General features: G+C 37.0%; 1 protein-coding gene across 4 annotated transcripts in view; it reads right to left on the reverse strand.

Moving 5' to 3' along the window:
- The window catches only part of LOC131440597 (beta-galactosidase-like), a 61975-nt gene that overhangs the window by 29552 nt on the left and 14357 nt on the right, over positions 1 to 18066 (reverse strand). Inside the window, exons 1-2 of one of the 4 annotated variants that reach the window (XM_058612017.1) lie at positions 13146 to 13383; positions 12769 to 13083 (exon numbers count right to left, since the gene is read on the reverse strand). The exons of 1 other annotated variant lie outside the window; for it this stretch is intronic. In XM_058612017.1, the coding sequence (XP_058468000.1) occupies positions 12769 to 13083; positions 13146 to 13226 (396 nt within the window). In that variant the 5' untranslated portion in view covers positions 13227 to 13383. Of the gene's footprint in view, positions 1 to 12768; positions 13084 to 13145; positions 13384 to 18066 lie in introns of those variants that run through there. 2 more of the 4 variants (XM_058612015.1, XM_058612016.1) reach the window with 2 other exon arrangements.

Consider the following 18066-nt stretch of genomic DNA (forward strand, 5'->3'; position numbering starts at 1 on the left):
TACCCGTACGACTGTACGAACTGTTCCGCAGTTCTCGAGCGTAGCTCCAATCTTGTATAATATTTTCACTTCTGATCTTCCAAATCTACCCGTTGGTTGTCAGAAATCGCTATTCTGTGACACAAGTCTGTTAGCGGCAGGTAGAAATCTAAGAGTGATCTGCAGTCGCCTACAAAGAAGTTTAAATATTTTCAGTGATTATCTGTCAAAATGGAAAATTAAACCAAATGCAGCATAAACGCAATTAATAATTTTTCCTCATAAACCAAGAGCTTCTTTTCTTAAACCAAACAATAATCACATTCTAAAATTGAATGGCTTGGAATTGACATGGTCTGATTAAGCTAAATACTTAGGTTTAACATATGACAAAAAACTCACTTTCAAGGATCACATTGAAGGAATCCAGGCAAATTATAATAAATATATTAAATGTTTATATCCTCTCATAAACAGAAATTCTAAGCTCTGTCTAAAAAACAAGTTGTTAATTTATAAACAAATTTTCAGACCAGCCATGCTTTATGCAGTACCAATTTGGTCGAGTTGTTGTTCCACCAGGAAGAAAACGCTTCAAAGGGTTCAGAATAAAGTTCTGAAAATGATTTTGAAGCGTCCTCCCTGGTTTAGTACAAATGAGTTACACAGACTCACAAATATAGAACCATTAGATGTAATGTCACATAATATTATAAGCAAATTCCGACAAATTCGATGCAATCTTCAATTGAATCGATTCGTACTCTGTATTAGTTAGTAAGTTAGTATATAAGTTCCTTTTCCCCATTACACAATACAAGTAGGTTTAGAATTTTCCCTACACAAAAATCTCAGAATTGCGGAAGCATATGATGTCCTCATGTTAATAACCAAATCGTATATATAATAGAGCTGAAAAGTCATCACTTGTGACTGAACACCCAGTTTAAATCTGATTAATTTAATTTTAACTCATCTTCCAATAAGTAGTTGATAAAACTACAAGGATAAACCCCATGGGGTTGTTCGAGCCATTGATGTGGAACAAAGCAACCAAAATTTCTAATGATCGACATTTTCAATTAATCATCACACTTTTGAATCCGCAAATGCACGAGAGTTGGTTAGGAACCAACACTGAACAGGCGAACTCAGAATATAGACTATATTTGTCGTGATTGGTATTTGTTTTATAGCCGACGAAATTACATCAATAGCCTAAATGTATGCAATTATATGTTTTTACATGCTTGCGATACAGATATCGATATTTAAGCTTTTCTTCGCCAAGCTTGTGTTCAAGTTTTTTATGCAAGCAATTATTTTTATAGCGTTTCTCTACCATTACTACCATTCTGCGATTTCGGTTGAAGCGATAAACTTTTTCTCATTATCAATCGAGTTCATCTATATATATAAAAATGCAGAGATCATTCTTTGTAATCGCATCACGTAAGAACGGATGGACGGATTGATTTTGTTTGATCAGTTTTTACCCCCACCGGGTTCGTACATCAAAAAAATTAGGAAAACTTACCGGAAAAGTGGGAAAAACCAATAAAGTTATTTTGTATGGACAATGCACAGTGGTCCGGATCCACAGTTTAGGGGGACAAAAACATTTGTGGCTTAGCCTTATACTTTAGAGTTTTGATGTCTTCGGAACAAATGATCAGTGAAAGATAAGCCATTTTTTGAAGTATATGGTATTAGGGTGGTTCTAATTATTAGGGTGATCCAAAAATTATTTTCCGTATGTGTTGAGATAGAGGACTGCATCCTTCGGCAAAATTGTAGGAAAACTTATATCAAGCAACTTTGCCGAAAACACTATTGTAGTATCTCTAACGGTTTTAGTGTTACAGCTATTTTAATAGATCAACTTAGGGTGTTCCTAAAAAAATCAGATTTTTTGCTCTAGCTTTCTTAATATTCACTTCTCGATTTTGGTGTCTTTGAATATCTTTTAGAGTTTGTTGAAACCAATTTTTTCATGACTAGCGCATTAAGGTAGCGTTTTCTGAACCGAAGTTATGAGCAAAAATAGTTCAAAAACAGATAATTTTTAAACTGCTATATCTAACATTGGAGCAAACGAAAAAAAAATCGGTTTCTTTCATTTGATAGAAAATACTTTCGAGCATGTTTATAGAAAAAATGGCGGAGGAGATATTTTATTAAATTTTTTAAATTGTGTTCAAACATTGGGTTTTTTACATGAAAAATGCTCTTTCATGTAAGACATTTATTAGCTATACATATTAAAATAAGGTATTGCTGTATTCTAGCGTGTTAAAATTAAAAATGTTAATTCAGCTGCATAATCGGGAAGATGGAGTACACTCACGTTGGTTGTTACTCTATTCGATAATGCTATTACAGGATCAGACGTTAAAAGAAATCGTTTGAATACATCCTCTAGATTCACTAAACAATTGAAGTTATGCGGATGGAACTGCCTATACTTGCGAATTGATTTATTTCAACTCTCTTGCGCTATTGATTGTTGATCAAGAAGGCTGAATAATCTGGAACAACAATTATTCTTCATCTGTTTCCCTTTGCTGCCCAAAATAATAATCTTTTAAAAGGAAAACACGGAACTAACAGCAGGAAGTGGACAAAGTAAATGCAGAAATTGCAGAGCTTTCTCTCACAGTACTGGGGAAAGTATTGGTATCAACGAAGCTAGTGTTCTGCCTGAACGATACGAAAGTGTTTAACGACATAACAGGCATACACTCCCAAGCTTGGTACATTAGCAAGCGCTCAGGAAAAGCTCTGAATTTTTCAAGAACTGAAACAAATGAGAATAATCCAAACAAATATCAATTTGGAATTTTGCCTCTACACGCAATGATTCGATCTATGGAACTTTGGCTAAAAGTGAGTTATTGTTTGCACATTGAGAAACCGACAAAATCAGCATGTCAAAGAACAAGAGACAAACATACTAACGGCATTAAAAGAGCAGCTAGGGTTACGTATTAGCAAAGATATCATATTCACAAGATATCCAGCTCACACATTTCCAGAATAACTCATTGGAAACATCCTTTTTCGCGAGCATGGTGCCCTCAGGTGAGTCCGCATCGAATCTCGTACATAGAAGTAGGGAAGAGAAATGTCAAATTCTTGCGCGCAAAAATAGCAGCACTGCGCACCCACACAATTGACATGATATGTTGAATGTGATGCCGTGCGATGGCGTTCCTATAATGAAGATTGATTTCGCTCCAAGCTGACAGGGCCTAGCATTGGTGAACCACTACTTGGAGGCGGCAACTCGAATGATGATATATGGGCCCGTAGATTTTTCAAAGAATATAACACAGTAGCGCAAATCATCGAGTTAAATGGAAATATACTTGAACGGTTTTTTATAATCTTAACGTTGATAAACAGCAATGTGAAGATTTCGGTACCTGCTTTCCAGGAGTTTACTGAACAAACTAGAATTCGTTTTGTGGAGCTGTATGGATGGAATGCTCTGTCGCCAACCGTGCATAAACTTCTGGTGCATGGGACTGCAATTATAAAACATGCTTTGCTTCCTATTGGTATGTACAGTAAGGAAGCGCAAGAGAGTTAGTGAATCTAGAGGATGTATTCAAACGATTTCTTTTAACGTCTGATCCTGTAATAGCATTATCGAATAGAGTAACAACAAACGTGAGTGTACTCCATCTTCCCGATTATGCAGCTGAATTAACATTTTTAATTTTAACACGCTAGAATACAGCAATACCTTATTTTAATATGTATAGCTAATAAATGTCTTACATGAAAGAGCATTTTTCATGTAAAAAACCCAATGTTTGAACACAATTTAAAAAATTTAAAAAAATATCTCCTCCGCCATTTTTTCTATAAACATGCTCGAAAGTATTTTCTATCAAATGAAAGAAACCGATTTTTTTTTCGTTTGCTCCAATGTTAGATATTGCAGTTTAAAAATAATCTGTTTTCGAACTATTTTTGCTCATAACTTCGATTCAGAAAACGCTACCTTAATGCGCCAGTCATGAAAAAATTGGTTTCAACAAACTCTAAAAGATATTCAAAGACACCAAAATCGAGAAGTGAATATTAAGAAAGCTAGAGCAAAAAATCTGATTTTTTTAGGAACACCCTAAGTTGATCTATTAAAATAGCTGTAACACTAAAACCGTTAGAGATACTACAATAGTGTTTTCGGCAAAGTTGCTTGATATAAGTTTTCCTACAATTTTGCCGAAGGATGCAGTTCTCTATCTCAACACATACGGAAAATAATTTTTGGATCACCCTAATAATTAGAACCACCCTAATACCATATACTTCATAAAATGGCTTATCTTTCACTGATCATTTGTTCCGAAGACATCAAAACTCTAAAGTATAAGGCTAAGCCACAAATGTTTTTGTCCCCCTAAATTGTGGATCCGGACCACTGTGCAATGGAATTTTCCACTGAAAAAGTCGCCAATGATTGCTAGATCATCGATAGGTGTTTGGCGCATAACGAATTGCATAAGTGTTTGGCCGTCGAAGAAGGAATATCAGATCGTTAAAAGAATCTGTTGGCGCGCAACGATTCATGATTCATGTGGTTCTTCTTTTCGAGCCACGTGTTTATATGGGTATCGAGATTATAGCTTGCCAAATGACTCAATGACGGAATGCTTAGTCAGGAGAAAAAGTTCTGATATCATTTACCAGTTGATGAATTGTGTTCAATGGAGTCATCGCGAGCGCGAGTTCAACTAATCAGAATATTTTTGAGTGGATCAATGAAAAGATTGTAGTGTAGAAGCGCTAAGGTCAAACTAAGAGATTTTCACTGCATTTGGCTTTCTAATGATTTAGATTACACTAAACGCACATAATAAGTTGCATTTAGATCAATGTTCAAGATGATTACCATAATGGAACGAGACCGTCATTTTACATTTCATATGTTCAAATTGGTAAGATGAATATCAAATTAAAATTTAAGCGTCGTCTCTCCAAACAACCAGAAGTTCCACAGTACCAGAAAAATATCCACTTTATTAGAGCTCTAAAGTACTCGTGGCATTTTTTGGCAACTTGAACGTACAGAACAAGTTCTGAGAAAACTTTTTCACTACTTAAAAGCTGTAAAAGCTTCAAAGTTTGTTCTGTTTCGTCGGGTGAACATTCAAGTATAAGTAATTCCTTAAAAACGGATTTTTTCAGAATGCTCTTCAGAAATCTGTTTTTTTACAAACTTTCAGTTACTTGGGCTAAATACAAACTGTGAACATATCCTACTATACCAAATGAACAACTCTAGAAGAGAAACTCTTCAGCATTTTGTTAGGTTTATCAATACAAAATTTTGGTTAGTGAGTTTCTTCATCGATTACCGAAAGCAAGAATCACATCTGGAAGAGAAAACGTGGCACCTTATATCCTTTATGTCGAAGCCATTAGAGAGGAATCTCTGTTCAGTGCTTTGATTCAAAGGATGAGACGATAATCTGTGCTTTTGTTCAATTTTTGTTTAACAGAAGTATTTAGCATTTTCACATTAATTTTTGGTGATATTTCTGTTTCGGACTAAAGCGAATGTGTGTCGAATTCCATTCATTGTAGGTTAATCAGAAAAATAACGGAGAGAAACGTTAAACATTTAGTCGTTTGACAATTGTGATGTCCGAAAACATAAATTCGAACAAATAATTGTTGGGCGAAACGAAGTTCGACGGGTCAGCTAGTCTTATATAAATTAGAAATTAATCTTATGCACTCAAAATTTACCTTGGGGTAGTTGTCAATTTCTCAGGCGAAACGATATAACATGGGATTTCATCCAATCTTTCATGATCAAGATCAGAGCATAGCAATTGAAGCTTCAAATCGTTTTATGGCACTTTTTGTCTTGCTGTCTAGCAACAACCTACCTCTAGCAAATTAGGTGTAGGACTGACACGTTAGCTTTAATTTTGCCTCTATTTATAGCTTCGCGTGCTTCCAACAGCTTCGCTTTTGCATCGATTGACCAATCAGAGTGATGCTTTCCCTTTGATATATCGCATACTCCTTCAAAACCGTCGACTATGGCAGGGAAATCCGGAGTTTTTTTTTGCAGACAAAATAGGACACTGTTAGCTATTAATCAACATTTTAATGATATAAAATTAAAAATACATGGCTATGAACATTCAAATCAATAAGTAGAAATATTTCCAATCAAATGGTGACATAATATTAATAATTGAGACAAAATTGACTGAGCTATAATTGTTCAAAACCTGACCATATTTCTACGTGTATTTTTCTTAGGTTTTTAATTTGCACCCCTATATAGAAAACAAAAATGTGTTCCACATTAAAAACAATATTCCTGGACTGATGGTGGCTTTTCGCAGGCGGTTTAATTTAGTTCAACACTCGAAATTTCAACCGCTTCACGTGTATACCTCGCCGCGGTACGGTTTTCGGTTTCTTACACTATGTACCGTTGTAATACAATAATTTATATTCAATCCTAAACTGAATACATTTATATTTAACTCACGTGTTTTTATATACCAGTCATAAACGCCATAGAATTCCACACATCGCGTTTGCTCGAACATTTACCTCGACCTAAATCTAGACGCGTAACTAGCAACTACTTAACTGCTATGACTACACTAAGCGGAGGTCGATGACCAAACTAATGAAATCACAGCTGTACTAACATTTGATTGGTTCTTCCCCCATTAGAAAAAATCTTTTCTCTCTCCTTGGCTTTTCCGATAACTCCCGCTTACTAAACGACAAAAATTACCTTTTATGTCAAATATATAAACAGAATCAGGAATATATTCAAAAAATATGACAAGTTTGATTTTTCTGCTCATTTGATGGAACGTGTTGCTAAGAATCTACTAATAGTTTAGGCACGTTGTCTTAGATACTCTTTTCTGTTGCAAATAGAGACGAAAATTCTTCCTCTCTCTTCGTTTGTTTTGGAGGCGATCATTAACGAATGAGACGGTAAAAAACGACTATGAGGCTGTTGGATTGGATTCTTCCATTGAGAATGTGTGACAATTTCAAGCTCTGATAACCATGATACCATAGTAGGTGACGCTTTTCAATGATTATCGACACTTTTCAACAAAGGATCAAAAAATTACACTAATGCTGAGTTTACTGGTTCACAGTAACAGATTCAACATTTTTCGATCAAAATAAATGAAAACTAATTTTGATTCTATCTACTAAAAATAAAACTAATGAGTTTGTACGTTCTCTTTCTCGAAAATTTTTATCAAGATATTGATATTGATATTGATATCGTTTCATTTGTACAGGTTTATATTTTGAGGTTATTCGAATCTAAAATTCTTCCCTGCCTATACTATAGTAAATACCATAGCCCCCTTCCACAACGACAAAATGAAAATAACCGCGCAATAAATTATAGAAATAAAAGTGTACCTCTATTAGTAGCTCCCTCCGTCCAACAAATACCTGATACCGAAAAATGATACTACCTAACACGATTCATGCCTACTGAAACTGAGGAAAATATTATTCACTACGTTAGTGCTAGAATCGAGTGCAGCAGGAGTTTAATCAGGTGTCAAAAACTGGTACGTTTGAATACTAACAGACCTCTTTCTTTTGTCTCTTTCAAAATAACCGTTCCAAATTCCTTTGAAAAGATGATCAATTCACCAGAATTCTGGCATATCTATCTCCCCTTTTTTAGCACTCAGTTCGAAACAGGCAGCTCATCACATACCGAATTCAACACGTCCCCCACTTCCTCGGCTACAATATATCAACAACAGCACTCGCTTACCAACCATTCTCTGGCTCCGAACTCCAACAAGCATTAACATCAGCACACGGCCAATCAGATAGAAGCGACGGTATCAGCTATCCACTCATACAGCATCTCCCACCCGATGCTAAAAAAGCACTACACAAGTGTTATAACACAATATGGGAGCGCGAGGAACTACCCGACTACTGGAAAAGCGCCTTAGTCGTCCCTATACCGAAGAAATGCGAGAGAAACAGAACCGTAAAAGACTTCCGTCCCATCAGTCTTATTATGGAAAGAATGGTAGACCGCCGCCTGTCAGCCTTTTTAGAAACTAACAAACTGCTCGACCAAAGACAATTCGTTTTCCGCCAAGACCAAGGAACAGGAACCCACCTGAGAACCCTTGGTCAGATTTTACGCGATGCAAAAGACCAAAACCTGCATGCCGACATAGCCATCTTAGACATAGCCAAAGCCTTATAACACAGTATGGCGAGAAGGCATACTGCGCCCTCTACTTAAAGAAGGAATCACCGGCAACATGGGTGTATTTCTTAGTAACTATCTTCAAAATCGTCAATTCCAAGTTAACATAGGAGGAAACCGATCATCAACCTTCACCGAAGCCAACGGGGTGCCAAAAGGCTCCGCACTAGCTGTCACACTCTTTTTAATTGCAATGCACCCTGTATTACTTGGCTAACCCCTAAATGTCCACATACTGGTCTGTGCCGACGACATAATCATCGTCTCAACAGGAAAAAAAACCTCAAATTCATTCTCAGGAAGATCCAAACTGCGGTTTGAAAATCCGGCCAATAGGCGAACACTGTCGGATTCTCCATAGCACCATAGAATTGCGCAATTGCACATTGTTGCAACTCTTACCATGTCGCTGCAGGAAACCTAATTAAACTGGGCAAAATTACCATAGCCTTCCAACGCCTACCCAAGATACTCGTCATCATGATCGACCGGACACTGGCTTTCAACTATCACTTTAAGAACATTGAAAAATACTACGAATGTCGGCTGCGGCTTATCGAAACAATAAGCTTCTGCCACCCTCGATGGAACCGACGAACAGCAATTAACATCAGCAAGGCCCTAATCAATAGCCGGATGTACTCTGTTCGTCGAGATCACAAAATGTCTGTGTGTATGTGACAAATAATGTAACTCAATTTTCTCAGAGATGGCTGAACCGATTTTTATAAACCCAGATTGGAATAAAAGGTCTTGTGGTTCCATAGATTGCTATCGAATTTTATCCCGTTCCGACTTCCGGTTCCGAAATTACAGGGTGATATGCACTAAATATTTTTTTTAATTCAATAATATAATATAATATTAAGGAACACTGCTTAAACTCTAAGATGCCAAGGGTATTTTCTAATCTTAATTATCTATGTTGGCCGCATTCTTCGGTCCATGTGGGTCCGCGGGTGCACTAAATATTGAAAAAAAAATGTCACTCACTTTTCTCCGAAATGGCGCGACCGATTATCCGAAACTTAGATTCAAACAAAAGGTTTTATAGTTATCCGACTTCCGGTTCCGCAATTACATGGTAATATGAGAAAATGCACATTCAATTTTCTCGGAAATTTCTCAACCGATTTTCACAAACTAAGATGCAAATTGAACGGTCTTGAAAATTTTAACAAAGTTCCCGAAAAGTTTCTCCACACCCGATTTCCGGTTCAGGTATTACAGCGCGATAAGTGAAAAAAATTCATTTTCAACAGTATTTTTCACAAGTGATGGCGAAACGAGGTGCGAATTTTTATAAAACTTACTGGTAAATTCATCTAGTTGACAGACCTTGTTAGTTGGTGGATATATAAAACAATTTGGGACTACTAGTCACCGGTTTCCACTTCCGAAAACACCAATAATAGTGAAACGGTTAAACCGATTTTCATAATTCATGATTCAAATTAAAGCCATCGTTGTATTAAAAGATACGGTGCAATTACATACGGCAATGGATGTCAAATCGTCATTCAAAATGACGATGCAAAACGCGGGTAAAGTAACTCAACGAGAAGATGGTTTTCTCCGAAACTTTCAATGATCGCGATTTTTTAATCGTTGCAATATGGATGATGTATCAACGGATATCTAGGCTGTCAATTCGCAATATATGCTTAGTGGTAGCGATTTGGACCATGCGGTTTCATTGCTTTATGAGACAATTCATACAATTTTACATAGCAGAGTTGCTAAGAACCGAGTAAGAAATAAAGTGGATTACAAGTTTCCTTGTAATTAATGCTGACGGTGACGGTGACGGAGGTTGACTGTGACGGAAGGAGACGGATTGTCTGAATCGTACATTAACGAAAGGTCCAGGTCCGGATCGTCTACCGCCTGTGTTTTTAAAATGTTGTGCCCGATCACTATCTGTACCAGTTAATATGATTTTCAACCAATCAATAATCGAACATACTAGTGCTTGGAAAATCGCTGCTGTAGTTCAAATACATAAGAATGAAAACACTCATAATATTGAAAATTACAGAGCGATTTCGATTTCGAAATGTATAGCTAAAGTACTGGAAAAGTTAGTTTACGACGTGATGTACTCTAAAGCGTCTCAAATTATTGCTGATTGTCAAAACGGGTTTGTGACTTCTCTAAAGCATTTGATAAAGTACCACATAATGCTGTCATCCTAAAGTTGCAACGACTTGGATTACACCCATGGTTAACTAGATGGTTGGAACCATATCTTTCTGGTCGATCCGCTTTCGTCAGGATTGATATCGCATGTTCAAATACGCTCGAAATTCTTACCGGTGTTCCTCAAGGAAATCACTTGGGACCACTAATATACTATGTTATATTCATTAACGATCTTTGTTATCGCATAAAATCTGAAACATTGCTTTAGGCGTTCACTATCTTTGCGCTGCTTCGAATATACTCTTCGAGGGCACATCATCGAAAGAGTAGACTCTGTTTGTGATTTAGGCATTATATATCGACAGCAAACTTCGCTTCACGGCCCATATTTCATCATCTATGACATTTGCAATGTTGGAATTTTAAATACAAAATGCCGCTGATTTTAATGACTTCTCTACACTTAAAGTTGTCTACTGTGCCCTAATTCGAAATATTTTGAAATATTCTGTACAAGCGTGGGCGCCGTATCACGACGTGTAAAGCTACCGATTGGAACGCGTCCAAAAATGCTTTGTTCGATTCGCACTGAAATCTTGGCCAGTATCAATGTATATGTTCTTGCTCGTGTTATAAGAACCCGTCTTTTTTATGATACCTAGGCATTGTACAAAACAACCCGGTGGATAGATGATGTAGACAATTTAGAGAGGTTTTTCTTCTCTTTGATTTTAATTTAACAAAATCTAATTACAAGTTAGAGATAAGACACTTTTATTCAGTTTAGACAAACATTTATACATTACGTTAATAAAAATCTGCACGGTTCTTTCCGAAGATTAAACAAATAAAAAAAATAAGTAAACCCACAATCAATTTCGGCTTTTATCAGGAAGACTGTACACACCGCATAGAAATAACCTTCACTCGAGCTTTGACACAATTTTGTTCTTTCTTCCTGATCGGGTTATGTTTTTGTTACCTCATGCAAGCAACCCAGTGAAATTTGTAGACCCGCATAAGTCCGATCATCGGTCCGATTATCGGACCGATTGAGCACGATATAGGGCCGATCGTAGCGCTTCAATCGGCCCGTCATCGGACAATTCTGCACCATTTACATCAACCGCGTCGACATAAAAAAAGCTTTATGTTTACATTATGCATCGCTAGAGAAACAGAGCGAAGGAATATCAAACAAGGCATTTTCGAGCCGACATCTTCCCGATAGGGTGAGAAAGATTGTTAAACATTTGTATCGATCATAGAGGCTTTAACCTTTCGGTCATTCGCCTCTTAGGGCCAGAAAAACTCTGACCCTATGTTCGAGGTTGGAAATCCAACCCCGATATATCTCATCACCTGAGTAATCAGACATCCGCTCTCTGCTTTGGTATATCTTCACTCTGTTGTTCTACCGATACACTATGCAAGCTCGAAACGCAATCAACAGCTTTCTTGCACGATGCGTCCGATGTTCGGATTTACTGGGAAGGTATGAATACATCCTAAAACAGAACCTGCAAATGTTAACAGCAAAATCGAACCAATCCCTCTCAGCAGGCGGTTCTATTTTGTTGGTCGATGAGCGCTTATTGAACGACATATTGCACGAAATATTCGTTCAGTTTGCTGGAACGGTTAGTTGTTGTTTTTTCTCTTGCAAAAATAGTGTGAAATCTAGGTGTTACCTTCATATAGAAAGAAGATTTGTTCTTATTCTACGTAAAGTAGAAGTACTGCACAGGTATGTAGTGTTAGTTTAAAAAAAGAAGTGGAAAAAATTTTGCAGTAAAACTAGTCCAACGGGGCTCATACTTCTCATATTAAAAATGGCTTAACAATGGACCTCTATCTGCCGGGTTTGTTGAACGAAAATAATGGCCGAATGCCAACGGTCTGTTTCAAAATCGGCAAACGACGGTCCCGTGTTGGCCTCCCATTGAACGATTGATTGGACATTCATTGGACCAATGATCCAACGTACTGGACCAATGAAGGACCACCGTTGAACATTTTTTTCTAAGAGGGATGGAATTAGTTTCAGGCCAAATGTGTGCAGGTGACAATCATGCCACCGGGGTGTGTCGATCTGTTTATGTTTAGTGGGCAATGATTGGTAAACTTGTAACTGTAATTTCACACTGTCGCAATGAAGTAGTTGTTTCAGTAGAATAGTTAGTGTTTTCATATCATAATTCATTGCACATGATAAAATCAAACACATTACAGTATTTCATTATTCTGCATAATATGAGCAAAAATGGTAAAATTCAATATTAGCTACACAGTTATTGATCTTTAATAGGTGTAATATTTTCGAATTGAAGTTTATCATAATTCAGTCCTGGGAACGGTGCTGTTAAAAGTACATTTAGGAGTATTCTACTCACATTATCAATTTCTGCACAGATATATGGCCCAGGTCTCAATATGACATACAAATCTGCTTCAACTGCTGCCTCAATAACGTCGGTTATATTCGCAATACCATCCCACATGTATTCGTTTTCTTTGGGATTATGTAACGACCACTGGACGTATAAATCAACTGCGTTCAATCCTCCTGTTCGCATAGTCTTCAATTTTGTCCGCCAAGTATTTGGAAGTGCTCTGAAATAATGAAATGATCCTGCTACGTAGCGGAAGTCTTTCCCATTCATCACAAATGTATCTCGATCATAGTCAACATAGAAAGTGTTTGCATCCTGTTGATCAAACATATTTCCTATTATTGTTGAGTTACATTGATATTATCTCATAGACGAACTTTTTTTTCAGCTGATACGTTTAAAAGTCCAGGTATTCCACCACATCCTACAATTGCCAATGCTATCCAATAAATTTTCATTACTTTATTTTTCGTATGTCTGTACTACACTGCTAAACTTGTTCACTGCTTGAATATTGCGATCAAAGTGACGAAGAATTATTCAACTCTTGCAAAGGCGCAAATAAACAAAAATGTCATGCCTTGGAGGTACATTAGTAGCAGGGAATTAACCTCCACTTCAATAGGTTTATCTTCTGAATTTGTATGTAAAGAGCATTACCAGTCAGTCCTATCGAACGTTATGTTGTTTCTTGTCAGAAATCAAATACATGATAACGAAAATAACTTTTTTAAACCACCATGCTATACTTTGGAAACCCGGACATTCATTATAAATTCATACATGTGTACTTGGCGTTTCATAGATAGTAATGTAGCTAACATGTATTTAAAACATGACCACAATCTTACATATGCATAGCAAGCTACAAAAGACTGAGAAACTAACTATCTATTTATTATGCGGCATGCAGCTATTTGCACACCGTTCATATGTAGGCTACTTAGAAGATTGATATGTAGTCTACTTAGATTTTGGTTGATTTGCGTAATGGTATTGTTGATATGTGAAATGCTACAAATTCAAAAGTAATAAATAATTAATCAAAAGTGTGCAATAAAGATGACTAACCGCTAACTTATAAACGTGCAATTGTGATTTGTAACCTTTCGTCAACATTAGTTTCAGTTGTCACCTGCATTTTGAACGAAAATTCTAATTTTATAATTCATTGTGATGCAGCAAAAAATAATCTTTTCTTCATATTAGGGTAACAGAGGTATTTTGGCCCACTTTAGGATTGATTTTATTTTGGCCCACTTAGTAAAAATATCCATCAAATGTTGTAATATCTTCGAAAACTTCTTCCGCATTAGGTAATTTAATGTGATTAGATTCAAATTGATGCAACATGGGTTACCTAACACGATTAAATCCATAAAGTTGGTTAGGTGGACAAAAAAATATGAAGTGACCAAAATACCTCTGTTACCCTACTAATACTTTACTAATCGCTGAAAATCATAGGCACTCACTTTACTCAAAGATGACGGAACCGATTTTCACAAATTTAGATTCAAACGAAAGGTGTTATAGTCTGATAGTCAAATTTATGAGATAATTCACACTCAATTTTCTCGAATTCGATCCGGATGCGACGTCCAGTAATGAAATTACAGTGCAATAGATGAAGAAATTTCAATTTTATGAGTAATTTTTCACAAGTTATGACGAAAAGACGAGCAAAAGTGTATAAAACTGACTGTTAATTTTCCTAGTTTTCATATCTTGTTAGATGCTGAATATATAAACCTACTCTGGAACTACTAGTCACATGTTTACGGTTCCAAAAGTACCTAAAGTAGTGAGGCAAAATTCCAAAATTACAACTCACTTTAATTGCTCAGCAATGGTTTAACCGAATGACTGGTTTGATGGCGATTGTCAGCAGTTGGTCGAAGAGAAGAATGCAGCAAGGGATGCTGCAACACAGCACGAGAGCGAAGGAGGAACGATTCAGACAGGCGCGGAACAGACAGAACACGGTTTTCCGGAGGAAAAAGCGCCACCAGGAAGACTAAGATCGCGAAGCGATGGAAAAGCTGTACCACGCAAATGGCACACGAAAGTTCTATGAGAAGGTGAATCGCTCACATAGAGGCTACACGCCATAGGCCAAAATGTGCACAGATATCGAACGAGCGTGAGGTGATCGACAGGTGGAGGCAGTACCATGACGAGTATGGCGAAGCACAAGATACAGAGAACGGCACAGGAATCAATCTGGATGCACGCTCAGCCGACGACAGATTTCCAGCACCTGATCTGTCGGAGATAAGTGAGCAGATCGGCAAGCTGAGGAACAACAAAACCGCGGGCAATGACCAGTTACCAGGCGAGCTGCTCAAGCATGGAGAAGAGGCTAGAGCGCTGCACTGGATGATTCCTAAGATTTGGGAGGAGGAATGGATGGATGGAGTGTCCCGTCTACAAAAAGGGCGATAAGCTAGATTGTTGCCATAAACGCGCAATCACATTGCTCAACGCCGCCCACACGCTACTCTCCCAAATCCTTTTCCGTCGTCTATCACCAATAGCTAATGAATTCGTAGGGCCGTACCAAGCGGGATTTACTGGAGCCCGCACCACAACGGATCACATATTCGCGATAAGACAAATACTCCAGAAGTGTCGTGAATTCAACGTACCCACGCATCACCTATTCATTGACTTCAAAGTGGCATACGACACAATCGATCGAGAACAGCTATCGCAGATAATGCACGAAAACGTTTTCCCGGATGGATAGAGTGATGTGCTGCGTCCGAGTATCTGAGACGCTCTCGAGTCCCTTCGAATCTCGGAGAGGGCTACGGCTGTATCTGGACTATGTTGGCAGAGGACCAACGCGCCTACAGTGTTTGTTTTCTAAAGAAAGGTACTGAGGACTATCTATGGAAGATGGAACGTGGAGACGGCGTATGAATCACGAATTGCAACAGCTGCTAGGAGAACCACCCTTTATACGGGCAGCTAAAATCGGACGTCTACGATGGGCTTGGCATGTCATAAGGATGTCGGACGACAGCCCACACACAATACTTTTTTTACGGGTGTCGGTAAAAATTTTACTGACTTTCAAACAGCTGAACAGTCAGTAAACAGTTCAGTAAAATTTAAATTTACTGAATGATTGGTAAACTGGATCGTCACAACGAACTGTCAAAATTTACTGACTTATTCATCACCTAAAACCGAAGTTCACTGAAATTTGCAAAACAAAACGTAAAAATTGAATTGTTTGAATTCTTCTATATTACTGAATCTGTAGTATTTGATACCAAATACTTAGAAATTAAAAAGGATCAGTGAAAAATAATACACAGGTTTATTCGGTGATATGTTAAGTTTAATGATTTTTGAATACATTACTTAAGACTACGTAGAAATTTTTCTCCCGTCGTTGTTAAGGCAGCAATGCCCATGAGCGAATATATAAATATAAAAAAAATTTTATCCGAAGGACGACAGTCGACTTTCGCCACATTGTAGCACTCAACCACTATCTTGAAGAAATATTGATAGTCGCCACTTATTTTCAGGCTCCAGTTTCTCCAGATTATAAATGCTTCAGAGTTGTCCGCAAACATGTCTCCTTTAATGTGTAATGTGGGTACGTCATATGATTGCGGAAGGATGTCATCCTGTGATGTATAAAAAATATTGTTATTTTCGATGAAATTCTATACTGTATTATATTACCTGACACCATTCTAAGATGCCCTGGAGAGGATTATCGTTGGCAGCGCCGGATACACGCAATCGTTTTGCTCCGAGACTCGGATTTTTCATCCGAATTATAGCTAGAGCCCTCAAGAAATCTGTATAGAAAATTTTCATATTAATTTCGAATATACGTTTTTCGACACAATTTATTTACCGTTAGTGATGTGTGGTGACGTTTTATGTGCCACGTAATGTGCTGTACGAGCCCTTCCACGTATCCCGGAACAGGTTTACGACAAAAAAAAGCAAGTGATACACTCGTCAGACATTTTCGTACTTTGCTAAAAATGAGAAAACTTTGAAAATATTATAAATGTACTTACTGAACAGCTTCTTTACTTCTTCATCCGCAAGTAAGTCCAAAATATTGTCCATTTTAGCTGCAGGCTGCACTTTTCCGAAAAAAGCACTAATTTTTACCACTGTTAGTATTATTTGAACTTTAAAATGGCGACACTTTTGACAGGCGTTATTTTCTCCGAAAGCGTTATTTTTTCGGTGTTTATTCATTAACCACTGAGTATCGGTGATTTTTTTACGGAATGGCTTAGACGTGATGACATTTCAATGTTTACAACATACGTCAGTAAAACAAAAAACAAAATTTCAGCAAAATTATCATGGAATTACTGACAACTCGTGCATATTTTACTGATGTCGGTAAAATGGAATTATTTAACGATTTTTTCTGCTAAAATTTCCTTTTACAGATTAAAACTGTAAAAAAAATTACCGAACATCAAAATAAGAATTCAGTGTGCAGTGAAAATGGTTCTTGAATCTAATCCGACTGGTACAAGAAGAAGAGGAGCGCAGCGAGCAAGGTGGATCGATCAAGTGGAGAGTGATCTAAGAAGCATCCGTGCTTTGAGTGGCTGGCGACGAGCAGCCATGGACCGAGTTATATGAAGACGTAGGCTTGATACAGCAAAGGACACCCCAGGACTATAGCTGTTAGGTAAGGTAAGTTTAACCGATTTTCATTAAGCTTAATTTAAATTAAAGCTTTTATTGTCTAAAACGCTATTGCACAACTACACTTCCGGTTCCGTAATTACAGAGCGAGGAGTGCAAAACTAAGAAACCGTCATATAAATTAACGATACGAAACCTTTACGCACCAGTATGGTAAGTGAGGGTAAGCTGGAAGTGGATAAGCCCTAAGTGTTTCACTAAATAACCGTTTTCCTAACACTAAATAACCGTTTTCCTGACTGAGTTTCACACCTCGCAACATAAGTCAAGACTATAAGCTATCAAATGTCAAATAAAATTGAAAAATAAACAAAACGAGCTACGGAAAAACAGATGTTATTTTCCTGTGCAAAAGTTTAAGTGCATAGAAAATTTCTCTACTCTATTATCTGATTCCAAGAATGATGAGTTCTAACAAAATCGTTTTAATAATTAAGAGTTTGATAATAATAATATAATAATATTGATAATATGGATATATATATATATATATATATATATATATATATATATATATATATATATATATATATATATATATATATATATATATATATATATATCCTTATTGACATTCATTCAATCGCAGTGTATAAT

This window comes from Malaya genurostris, chromosome 1 (assembly GCF_030247185.1).
Source record: "Malaya genurostris strain Urasoe2022 chromosome 1, Malgen_1.1, whole genome shotgun sequence".
Lineage (NCBI taxonomy): Eukaryota > Metazoa > Arthropoda > Insecta > Diptera > Culicidae > Malaya > Malaya genurostris.